The sequence below is a fragment of the Taudactylus pleione genome, unplaced genomic scaffold (assembly GCF_031769625.1).
Source record: "Taudactylus pleione unplaced genomic scaffold, aTauple2 ptg000366l, whole genome shotgun sequence".
Lineage (NCBI taxonomy): Eukaryota > Metazoa > Chordata > Amphibia > Anura > Myobatrachidae > Taudactylus > Taudactylus pleione.
In genome coordinates, this window is record NW_028284767.1 from 10,258,531 (window position 1) to 10,271,649 (window position 13,119).

The window sequence follows — 13,119 nt, forward strand, 5'->3', positions numbered from 1 at the left end:
CTAGACTCACGGTGTGTTCATGTTTGTGTTCATTAAAGTGGCACCCGCTACTGCTGCCTTTAAACATTGTTGATGTATTCTACTGCGAAACATAATGGTTAAATACACGTAGATAAATGCTAAAACATTCCATTATAGCAGTTATTCGAACTTTAAGTAATATTTACATACAATAACTGATAAATGTCAACCCTACAGATGTTTTTTCAAATAATAAAAGACAAATTTTTCAAAAACAATCTTGAAGGTTTATTTTCTCATAAGTTACACACAGTGGAAACTAAGCATAACTAGTAGTTTCGTATGTAAATTTCAAAACAATTGTTTGTTTTTTTGAAGAGAAAAAGTTTTTAATACTTTTTAAAATAACACCAGTACAGTTGTGTCTTCATCCAATTCTTCTAATACAGTTGTTTAAGGTGGTCTAGGAAAAAAAATAAAAAATAATAATTTTATAAATTCAACATTGTTAGCATGGTGAATAGGCAACAATTTTAAAAGCATTAATTCAAAATCACCTATGTATATTAAAATTACTATAAATGTAGTAAGCAATATAATTTGTAAGCAAAATCAATTATTTTACATATCTTAAGTAGATGAAAACATAGACCACAATGTTTATGTTGATAAAAATACAATATCTATGCCATTTATCTGCGTAGGTTAAAAAAAGGTCAAAAAACAAACAAACCCACATTTAAATTAATAACCTCTTGATGCTGCTAAACTTTATTAGAAAATAAAACCTGACATACTGTGTTGGATGTCAAAAATTACAGCTTTGTGTACATGTAGACAGGCAGGAACTTAAGATGGAAAAAAACCTTAGAACACAAATTTCTAGATAAACCTACGTTTGCTGTGATAAAAATGGAAATATCCAATGTCTACAGTGGGTACCATTACGTTCATAAGCTGCAAACTACAGTGGCCAAAATGGTCATTACTTAGATCATATGTACATACTACTTACTCATTTAGTAAAATGTAGAGAAACAATTTTCCATGTTTGCTGCTAATACCAGCCGTACATGTTGTGCCTTGAGTAATCTATTAATATTTGGAAAATAATATCGCCACTACTACCAACGGTCACGACAATATATTTCACATAAAAATTATATATTTCACATAAAAATTATTATATTTGTGTTTAAAAAAAAAAAATATAAGATTTCTCCAAAAAAAAACAAACCCCAATGACAGCTATATTGCCACGTGCACTATGTAAACACAAAAGTTTTGCAAAAAAAATGTAACAAAAATACCTTTAGTTGCATCTAAGAAATCCTATTTTCCAAAAGTCACAACCAGGCAGTGTCTCTTCCTTGAGGATGACACATGACATGGATTTGTTCTTGAAAGTAGTAAATTGATGGTCAATATGTTCACAAGGTATTTGTTCCATTCTGAGTGAAAAAATAAAAAAAAATAAAACCAAAAAATTATTAACACTGTAATAATAGTGTAAATGATCAAAATTACATTAATTGACAATACCTTCAATTTAACCCAAAAACAAAAGGAACATACAAATATTGAAGGTCCTCATTTACATACTGAGAGGAGAATTCATCATAGAAGCGATGTGGCATAGATATTTTTACGGTACTACACAAGAATGAGGATACTTACTGGCAATATTTGAAAAGGCCAATTTATAATTCAAGTAATCCAATGACTTTCTTTGTCCAAAGGGCGATGGCCACGAAAACAGCAAAGATTTAGGAAACAAATCCCATAGGACATCAGGCAAAACTCCACCATAAGAAACAAAAAAACACATACATCAAATTAGAGTTTAAAATTGGACATTTACTAAAAACCAACAACTCCATGCCTCTATTTGACTTCAGCTCCCCAACATTAGTCTGCAGCGACTTAAGTCCTATTAGCATCGAGCCAGGAAACATAGAAGCAGGGTGCAAGGTCTTATATGATTGGTGTAGCAAGATATACTTATGGTATCAGAGTTAGTAAAGTGGATTTTCCAACTGCATAGGCTTAAACAAACATTCACCAAACGCAACATTGCCTGCCATGAGATTCTTCAAAAGTCCTGAGTGTTACTTTCACAGGGTGGGTTTTCAAAGAAGGTGGTGTATTCTGGAATACATTTGAATAGGTAAAAAATAAAGGACAATGATTAAACAAAATTACAATTAAACATATCACAAATTGATTTACAACATCAGCCATCTCACCTATTTGACACTATAGCATACCTGCATAAGACTGCGTCTTTGTTCTACTTAGCACCGAGCCTTGGAAACAACCGTGCAGGCTGAAGTCCTTCATTTGGGATGGTCAGACAAGAGGATGTCACGGAAGCCGAGTGGATAAGGTTAGCTTGGGGGACTGCAGAGGCCTCTGGATACTTTCTCCCAATGCACTCAAGCCAGGCAGGCCATTGTTGGACTCAGGTGCCATGCACTCTCCATGGGTAGGTCCTCGAACGATAGCACGATTAACTGAAATAGAAGAACATAGGAGTAGCAGGGAAAAACAAAACGCAAAATAACAAAGGCTGATACATTTAAAAACCAAATAAAAAATATTTTTTTTCCACAAACTGAAAAATTATACCAAATGAAAAACACTGCAACTCACCATGTTGAAAGTGCTGCGTCTTTGTTCTACTTAGCACCGAGCCTTGGAAACAACCGTGCAGGCTGAAGTCCTTCATTTGGGATGGTCAGACAAGAGGATGTCACGGAAGCCGAGTGGATACGGTTAGCTTGGGGGACTGCAGAGGCCTCTGGATACTTTCTCCCAACGCACTCAAGCCAGGCAGGCCATTGTTGGACTCAGGTGCCATGCACTCTCCATGGGTAGGTCCTCGAACAACAGCACGATTAACTGAAATAGATGAACATAGGAGTAGCAGGGAAATAAACCCGGAAAATAAAAAGGCAAGAAAACTTTATTAGCCAACAAATTAATATTTGCACCATGTAAAAAAAAAAATGAAACAAAAACAATGCAACTCATCATGTTCAAAGTGCAGCGTCTTTGTTCTTCTTAGCAACGAGCCATGGAAACAAACGTGCAGCATAAACACCCACATTTTGGAGGCATTCACAAGTAGTCATGGAAGCCGAGTGGATAAGGTTGCTTGGGGACTGTAGAGGCCTCTGGATACTTTATCCAAATGCACAAAAGACATCAACCAACCATCCCAAAATAATAACTTGAAACAGGAACAGAACTAGAAAAAAGAAAACATTTGTAAAATTATAAAATACGACACATTGTACATGACATTTCATATTTTGTTAGTTTTTCAACATCAAAACGTACCTTAAAAAACAGAACTTCCACAACTGGCGGAAAAAAACCAACTCTTCCACATGAACAAAAAAAAGAGCGGCAACAAATCTAAACGAAAAAATCCCAAAGGACCATCAAGCTAAACAAAATTAATACAATATTAGTATATGAAATTAACCCATTTTGAAAATAAAAAATATTTAAAAAATAAATTCATACTTACAATTAAAATAATCCTCGATGAGGCCTTGGCGCGAAAAGACTCCGTCGTCCATACCTTCCGGCGGTGCTGAGGAAAGGTCAGCATCCTGGCAAACCTCAGGATCAATATGCACCGGAAAACGGTTTGCAACACAAATATTATGTAATATGCAACATGCATTAACAATGCTGCAAACCTTTTCCGGTGAATAAAGCAACACACCGCCACTACGGTCTAAGCACCGAAAGCGGCTTTTAAGTACACCGAAGGTCCTTTCTATTATACCCCTCGATGCTGTGTGCTGCCTGATACCTTTTCTCAGCATCACTTTGGGGATTGGATAATGGGGTCAACAACCAGCTTTTATTGGGGTAACCCGCATCACCTAAAAGACAAAAAAAAAAAATAATTAATGCCAAAACATGATTGGAAATATATCACAAAATAAATATAAATCTTTAATCCAAGATCAATTATTTGGATCCAAATCAATAACGTACGTTTTGAAATAATTCCCAGACAATATTTGACACTTTTTTCATAAAAAAAAAGGAAATTGCTACTCACCCAACAGCCAGCCGTTCTGGAATTTGCCGCTCTCAAAGTCCCGAGCTAATGTCAACTGGCTTAAGACGAAGGAGTCGTGGGCCGACCCAGGAAAGCCCACCAAAATATCGGTTATTCTTAAGTTGGCATCGCATACCATTTGGACATTGAGGGAATGGAAAAGTTTTCGGTTTCGAAAACATTCCTTCGAATGTCTGCGTGGTTGGACAGCCACATGGGTGCAGTCTATCGCGCCCAGAATGTTGGGGAACTGAGCAATTTGTAAAAAAACAAATTTGGTCTCCATCCATTCACTATCATGATCAGGAAATTTAATGTACTGGGTCGTCAATTTGAGGAATGCCTTGAGGACCTGCGTTAAAATACGCGAATATGTTGGTTGGGAAAAACCGGCGACTTGGGACAGGGTCGGCTGGAAAGTGCCTGACGCAAAAAAATGCAAGGCAGCCAGGAGCTTTGACATGCCACTGACTGCCTTGTTTGAGCGCTTCCGTGGTTGCAGGTCCGGCTCCATTTGATCATACAGTGCATAGATTAACGAGCTAGATAAGCGATAAATCCTTATCATTTCTACCTCGGGGAGACCGTCCAGCTCACGTCTAGTGCGAAACTGACGCGGGCGTGGAATTGATTCACGCACCAACTCACCCGATGGAGCTGCCTCCTGATCACCACCTTCTTCCATGGCCAGCCGAGACCCACTGATGCACGGACCATGAACATCCAGATGGTGTCAGTATACTGCTCCATCTTTGTAGTTGGTGTAAAAAAATTTACTTTTCGGAAGTAAAATACCTCAGAAGTGTTGGAAAATGCAAAGTTGATACAGCTGACTGCACAGATGCTGCTTCTCCCTGAATGTCCCTACCCAGGACTGATTGACTTCCTGTCAGTGACAGGAAATACTCCTGAGATAAAACCAGGAAGTGTTGTGAGGTAATATTAAAAACGCTGATTTAAGAGTCCCAAAAACTCGTTTTGTAAAAAAAAAAAAATACACCCATTACTGAAATCCCTCTACCACCTCAATACCACAGGTGAAAATCATCCCAAAAAATGTTTTCGATTTTTTCACCACCCTCCGATTGACGGAAAAAAAACGCTGATAAGTCACTTCAAAACTCCGATACTTTTACGCATTTTTCATATTGAATACGGAAACGGCATTAAACAATTAACTTCAATAGGAGACGTATAGGCCGCCGAAAAGTCATAGCGCCGAAAAGTTTACGAATTTTATTTTTGCGTACTCAAAATTGAATACGGTGTAAAAGACACATCTCCGAAAATGACGTCATTTCTGCGTTAACCTCGCAGAAACAGACTTATCGCTCCCATATTGAATACCCCTGAATGTATCTATGAAACGCCTCAATGCAGTATTTGAGACCAGTGGAAAATTCAACCCCTCTATATACCTTATATGGAATTGATCACATATACATAAGGAAAAGAAAGGCTTTAGGTGTGAAACAATATATTGATGTATAGTCACCCTACAAGATCGTTTGAGGAATGAGTCGCCTGTCCAATGCAAAAGCTCATGCGTGTATTGTATGACTACAATGCGTTAATTTCGTATCATAAGAAAGCCAGGAATCAAACTATTGCACAATCCTGTGTCACGTTCTGGATCACAGCTCCAGCTTCTGTGTTAAGTTGCTCACAATAGATCCACGTTCTGGCGTCTCCTTATGGTGGCATCATTCCAGTGGCTCCCGACCAGGCCCGGAGAATAAATGTGACAATGTCCTTAGTTTAACATCGCTCCAGCGACTCGCAACCAGGTAATAAAGGTGAATATAGCAATACTGGACAACATTTGAATTACAGCTCACCATCTTTTCCTTTCTTTTTTTTTAGGTGTGAAAAAAATGCTGCAAAGTGCTTTCAAAAATAGAAGTGTTAATAGTTTATTTGTATCAATTAACAAAATTGATAGTGAATGAACAGAAGAGAAATCTAAAGGTGCGTACACACTGGGCGATCAGGAAAGACAGTACGATTACGATATCGTAATCGTACCGTTGTTCCTGATCACCTGTAGTGTCTGCACTGAACCATCAGTCGTTCAGTGTAGGTACCCTTCGTCATTCCTGAACTTGCCAATCTGCCGTTATCAGCAGATTGGACTGCATGTTCAGGCAATGGACAATGTCGGAAACGACCAGCGGGAGTACGCATCGCTGAACGTTTCTGACATAAAAGTGCATGAATTGTGCACGATTACTGAATGATTGAATGATTACAATGTCGTAATCGTGTAATCACTCGGTAATATCGCCCAGTGGACCTGATTCAGACCCGCTCGCTAAGGCACGATCGCTCGCTGTGAGCGATTTTTACCCATCTGCGCATGCGTATAATTTCGCAGTGCGCAAGCCATTCGTTGCGATCTGATTTTGGTAGCTCGTAAGCCACTATCATGTCGCTGCTTTGAATGACAGATAGTGCCATTTGTGGGAGGTAACAGGGGAAGGTGCTTGTGAACGGGGGAGTGGCATTGCGAACGCAGGCGTGTCAGTCCCCCAAAACGCTGTTTAAAGGGTGTGCATAATTAGCAAAGTAGCGTCATTGTACATGTCACCTGTATGTATTACAGCCGGCACTGATCGCTGTGCTTGCGGCGGGGAAAGGCAACCCCAAGGACTGCGAGCTGCTCCGATGGTCCACGATGGTCCCGATTAATCATACATTTCCCGGAGATGACGTGTGTTGTGAGAGGCAGGGGGGCATCTTCAGACACTTGCAAGCGCACTTTGCCGTAGCTCGCTAACACACAGTGGGCGTCCTTACATGACGCAGTGCGAGCGCTTAATTTAAATATCCATCCGCTTTTGGCCAGCGAGCGATCGCATCTTGCGAGCGGCTCTGAATGAGCTCCATTGTGTATGCACCTTAAGTGTGCATACACACCAGTACTATATCGGCACGATTGTGTATTTTGGCACAACGGATCGTGTATATCGCATAGTTTGTATGCACAGTCGCGCGCTCCCGCTGGTCATATGTGACATCTTACGGTTGTCTGTGCTGCACAGACAATCAGGAGATAACGCATACGATAAGGCGCCAATCGCACAGTGTGTACAGCCAACCGGACGATCATACGATTTGTCTCTCCGATTGTGGCTATGTTGACGTCTTCATGTAGCCACTCCCATGTCTTCCCACAATTCTCTGCCTCTCCAGCATGTTGTCTGCTCCCTGGAGGCCTGAAGTCGCGTTTACAGATATTGTGCAGCTGCTGCAACTCCTGCTTATCCAACTGGTATATGTGTGTGCCTGCATGTGTCATGTATGTGTGTACCTCCGTGCATGTGTGTGTGTGCCTGCATATGTATGTGTATATGCATGTGTGTTTTACTTGCATATTTGTGTGCAGGGCCGGCGCTACCCGCTCAGCACACTCTGCAAAGCAGGGAGGTGCGGGGCTGTAAAGGCGCTCTCTCCCTGTTCAGCTAGTGGACCTTTTTAATGTGCCCTGTTGCTGCCGGAGCCTGCACTTGTCACTGTATGACAGGCTGCGGCACCAGCAGTACAAAGAGTGGCTCCCCCCCTCTCTGCCTCCTTGCTAATTGTGCCCACTGCCCTGCCTGTTGCTGCCGCAGTCCGCGTCTGTCAAACTCTATGACGGTAACGGCGCCGGCATCATGAAGGGCCGCTCTTTTTGGTCCGCCTCTCCCTCCCTACTGCCAGAGCCCTGCCTGTTGCTGCCGGCTGCCGCAGTCCTCGCCTGTCAAGCTGTATGACAGGCAGCGGCGCCGGCAACATTAAGAACAGTTCCGCGTTCCGCCTCTGTTCCTCCTCTCTGACTTTTCTCTACCTCCTCAGCTTCAGTCTCCTCCTGTGTCAGGGCCCTTCCCTCTCCTCTTTGCTCCTCCTTGCTGCCCTGTCAAGCTGGATGACAACAGGCAGGCAGCACCGCCCGCCCCTCCCCCCCTTTTCTGTTTTCCCCTCTGTCTCTGAAGACACTGCAGTCTTCAGCCCCGCCCCCTGCACTCTCCTTCCCTCCTCTCCCCTCCCCACCCCTCCCTTCCCCTTCTTTCTCTCAGTACAGTGTAATGGCGTCCAGCTGAAGAGGAACCCGTGCAGAGAGTAGGGACATCAAGAAAAGGACTGGAGAAAGTAGAAGAAGCAAACAGTTGCAGAAAAAAGGTAAGTATTTTATTATAAATGTGTATATTTAATAAGGGATTATTTAATTAAGTAAAACTATTTGGGCTATAGATAATGGTAGGGGGTGGGGTGGTGTATGTATGTGTGTAGATTTAATTTAAACTATTAATTATAATATTTAATATATTAATTCTGATTACTTAGAATTACATTAATTATAATAAAAACATATTATTTTGTGCATTGTAGCTATTGTCGCACGGTGAGGACCTTCTCTCACTGTCTGATTGGAGCTCAGTGAATGTGAGGTAAGCACAGATTTCTTTTTTATGTTACTATTTTGTTTCCTAATTAATGCTGTTTCCCCCTGCCTGCCACCCACTGCCTCTCCCCAGCGCCACCCTCTGCCCGTCATCTCCCACTACCTCACCGTTAGCCTCTCCCTTTCACCCAGACTCTCACCCTCTCCCTGTCACCCACTCTTTCTTTTCACCCTCTCACTGTCACCCAATGCGTCTCCCTAGCATCACCCTCTGCCCATCTCCCACTGCCTTTCCCCGGCCGTCACCCTCTCCTTGTCACCTCTCTCCCCAGCCATCACCCGCTCCATGTCGCCTCTCTCATCTATCCCCCTTCCTGTCACCCACTGACTCTCACCCTCTTCCTGTCACCTCTCTCTCCTGTCACCCTTTCCCTGTCACTCACTAATTCTCATCCTTACCCTCTCTCTTTTCACCCTCTACCTCTTACTGTCACCCAAAGCCTCTCCCCAGCATCACCCTCTGTCCGTCTCCCCCTGCATTTACCCGGCCGTCACCCTCTACTTTCCTAGTGTCATTCACTGCCTTTCCCTGGCATCACCCTCCATCTGTCTCCCACTGCCCGCCACCCATTGCCTTTCCCTGGCATCACCCTCCATCCATCTGCCACTGCCCGCCACCGCCTTTTCCTGGCATCACCCTCCATCCATCTCCCACGGCCACTGCCTGCCACCCACTGCCTTCCTCTGGCATCACCCTCAATCCGTCTCCCACTGTCTTTCCCATCATAATCATAATATTTTGTGCATTATAGCTCTTGCTGCACGGTGAGGACCTTCCCTTGCTGCTCTTTGACAGACCGAGTGGAGTCATGTGATTGTGATGTAAGCATAGATTTCTTTTTTGTTATGTTACAATTTTCTTTTCTAATTATTGCAGTATACCACTGCCTGTCATGAAGAGACAAAATGATTTCAGCAAGCCAACATTCACAGAAGATCTGTGGTCAGTTTTACAAGATGTTGGGAACAACCTCCCAGCTAAGTTCCTTCAAAAACTGTTTTGAGAATGACACAAGTATTGGTTTTCACAAAGTCTGCTGCTTCAGTTTTTATGATGGCAATTTGTGTATACTCCAGAATGTCTTGAAGAATGATCAGAAGAACTGTAATTAATTGCAAAGTCCCTCTTTGCCATGACAATGAACTTAAACCCAAAAACAAAATTTCCACTGCATTTCAGCCGTGCCACAAAAGGACCAGCTGACATCATCGTCAGTGATTCTCTCGTTAACACAGGTGAGAGTGTTGACAAGGACAAGCCTGGAGATCACTCCTAACAGACTGGAAGCTTTAAAAGGAGGGTGGAGTTTGAAATCATTGTTATTCCTCTGTTAACCATGGTTACCTGCAAGGAAACACGTGCAATCATCATTGCTTTGCACAAAAATGGCTTCACAGGCAAGGATATTGCTGCTAGTAAGATTGCACCTAAATCAACCATTTATCGGATCATCAAGAACTTCAAGGAGAGAGGTTCAATAGTTGTGAAGAAGGTTTCAGGGTGCCCAAGAGCGTCCAGCAAGCACCAGGACCATCTCCTAAAGCTGATTCAGCTGTTGGACGGGGCACCACCAGTGCAGAGCTTGCTCCGGAATGGCAGCAGGCAGGTGTGAGTGCATCTTCATGCACAGTGAGACAAAGACTTTTGGAGGATGGTCTGGTGTCAAGAAAAGCAGCAAAAAAGCCACTTCTCTCCAGGAAAAACATCAGGGACAGACTGATATTCTGCAAAAGGTACATGGATTGGACTGCTGAGGACTGGGATAAAGTTATTTTCTCTGATGAATCCCCTTTCAGATTGTTTGGGGCATCTGGAAAACCGCTTGTCTGGAGAAGGAAAGGTAAGCGCCACCATCAGACCTGTGTCATGCCAACAGTAAAGCATCCTGAGACCATTCATGTGTGGGGTTGCTTCTCAGCCAAGGAAGTGGGATCACTCACAATTTTGCTGAAGAAGTCATAAATAAAGAATGGTACCAAAACATCCTCCAAGAGCAACTTCTCCCAACCATCCAAAATCAGTTTGGTGATGAACAATGCCTTTTCCAGCATGATGGTGCACCTTGCCATAAGGCAAAACTGGTAACTAAGTGGCCTGGGGAACAAAATATTGAAATTTTGGGTCCATGGCCAGGAAACTTCCCAGACCTTAATTCCATTGAGAACTTGTGGTCAATCCTCAAGAGGCAGGTGGACAAACAAAAACCCAAAAACTCCAAGCATTGATTAGGCAAGAATGGGTGGTCATCAGTCAGTATGTGGCCCAGAAGTTGATTGACAGCATGCCAGGTTGAATTGCAGAGGTCTTGAAAAAGAAGGGTCAACACTGCAAATATCGACTCTTTGCATAAAGTTAATGTAATTGTCAATAAAAGCCTTTGACACTTATGAAATGCTTGTAATTTTACTTCAGTATACCATAGTAACATCTGAAATTATGCTGTTTTGAAAGCAAAGGGTGGTCACACCAAATATTGATTTGATTTAGATTTAATTGATAAAAAATAAACTATTAACACTTCTATTTTTAAAAGCATTCTTACTTTGCAGCCTTTTTTCCACAACTGCCTAAAACTTTTGCACAGTACTGTACATAAAATAATTTTGTTACATGAAAGTGATTTCCATTTCATAGTGCAGCTCTGGTCTAATGCTGAGTGTGATCCTATACATGTGCTCAGTGGCATAATGACGCCTCACAGTGCATACACACACAATGATTTTTTTGAACGATTATCGATAACGATATAGTTTATCATTCAATCGTTGAATAAATCGTTAACTTTCTGAGTTAAAAAGATGGACGATTATCGTTCATGCGCGTTCACGTTTGTAGTTCAGTCAGACTGACCAACTGAACGAATTTCATTAAGGGAATATGCAAAAATCGTTTGTAGTTCCAAAAAATCATTCATTACACTTTAAAAAAGCTGACAGATAATCTGACAGAAAATCGTTCATAAAATCGTTGGTAACAAAATCGTTGTGTCTGTATGCACCTTTAGAGTTAGACATATTGAAAGCACAGCATGGCATTCAGTCTCGAAAGGAGCTTTGGTTAGTCTTAGTGCTGCTGGTTTTGCCTGAGGTTTACAATGTCACTACGAAAGATTATATCATATGCAACTGAACAGAATTAAATGAAATGCTTAGAAAAGAAATGTGTGATATAAAGTAGCAGCATGCTCAGAAGACAAACGAGCAGAAACAAAACAGTTTAAAATAAAATACAAAATGTACTGGATGTTTCATAAGACAAACTGGAAAGGAATCAACATGCTAAAAATGAACAAGAACATTTCTCACCTCAACAGTCAGGATACTTACGCTCACAAATGGTGAAGTGTAAAAGACTGACAGCTGAGGTGACTGAAAAAGAGAGTCAAGTAACAAAACTGACAGCAGAGCTGGCTCAATGAGACTCCCAGTTATGTGAGCTTGAAAAGACATGTGACACTCAGGCAGAAGGCGAGAAGCATTTAACCAACAGGTCACTGACCTACATTTCCAGGTCAGAAAACAAAGCACAAGGGTAACTTCTCTTGAGAAAATCCTATCTGAAAACTATCTAGATCTGCAGAAGGTGCAGGATATTTTATCCTGACAGAAGGTCCATATGGAAACCCAGATGAGAGAGAGAGACAAAAATTATCTTAATAACTTGTAAACTTTACCATGTACATTACTGTTGCTAAACTCAATAAGAGACTCAGGGGGAGATGTATCAAAGCTTGGAGAGAGATAAAGTGGAGAGGGATAAAGAAGCACTAATCAAAATCTAACTGCCATTTACATACTGTGTTTGAAAAATGACAGTTAGGAGCTGATTGGTTGGTACCAATCTCTCTCCAAGCTTTGATACATTTCCCCCTTAAGGCTCTATTTAACATGGATGGTGTTATGGTTAGCATTACTATCTTACAGCCCTGAGGTCTTGGGTTTGATTGGCACCATAGCCCTAACTGTGTGGAGTTTGTATATTCTCCCTGTGCTTGTGTGGGTGTCCTTCAGGTGCTCTGGTCAGCTGACCGGGTCCCAGTGCAGGATGTGAGATCAGCTGAGTGGAGTCACGGAGTACATCACCGGAGGTAAGTGTAATTAATGGAGGGGGGGTCGCTCTCCTTTCTCCAGGCAGCTCACAAAAAAACAATGAATACCTTTGTATGAAATATACAAAAACACATACAATATAGTGTAATACTGGTAAAATAGTGTACAACATATGCACACTTGGAAAGAAGGTTTTAAAAGTGAAACTGGGCGCTCCCTATTGTAACTTTCTTGAGAGATTGTAGGTCCTGCGCAAGTGGTGTAGATGGTACTGCTTGCCACAGGTATGCTGCTGCACTGGGGGATGCCTGACCTCATCCAGTGGGTAAATACAGAGAAACGGGACCAGATGCTGCGCACAACCTATTTCCTGAACTCTGTATATTCTAAATATATTCTAAAGTAGTAGAACCCAAAATGATGAGAGGGTACCAACTAAGAAACAAATGTTGCTTTTACTGATAAAAGTTTCACAATAATAGTCACTACAATTGTAATGCAATATAATATGGTGCCTGTAAACCATTGGTTATACACCAACAGATTAAACAAACAAATAAACACAATGGACAATGCTGCAATATGT

The 13,119-nt window shown here is 41.7% G+C and overlaps 1 protein-coding gene and 1 long non-coding RNA gene across 2 annotated transcripts; one reads left to right on the forward strand and one right to left on the reverse strand.

Annotated features, from left to right (window-relative positions):
- Positions 1-325: 325 nt before the first annotated feature.
- On the reverse strand, positions 326-2,479 carry LOC148508472 (uncharacterized). Its single transcript, XR_015869587.1, has 4 exons — positions 2,229-2,479; positions 1,639-2,109; positions 1,272-1,412; positions 326-424 (listed from the first exon to the last, which is right to left on the reverse strand). It is a non-coding gene; the product is annotated as an uncharacterized LOC148508472 (long non-coding RNA).
- Positions 2,480-5,557: 3,078 nt separating this feature from the next.
- On the forward strand, positions 5,558-10,808 carry LOC148508473 (uncharacterized). Its single transcript, XM_088444517.1, has 4 exons — positions 5,558-5,591; positions 8,118-8,200; positions 8,411-8,469; positions 9,361-10,808. Exons 1-4 carry the CDS (start codon positions 5,558-5,560, stop codon positions 9,485-9,487), a joined length of 303 nt encoding a protein of 100 aa, XP_088300643.1. The 3' UTR covers positions 9,488-10,808.
- Positions 10,809-13,119: the final 2,311 nt, after the last annotated feature.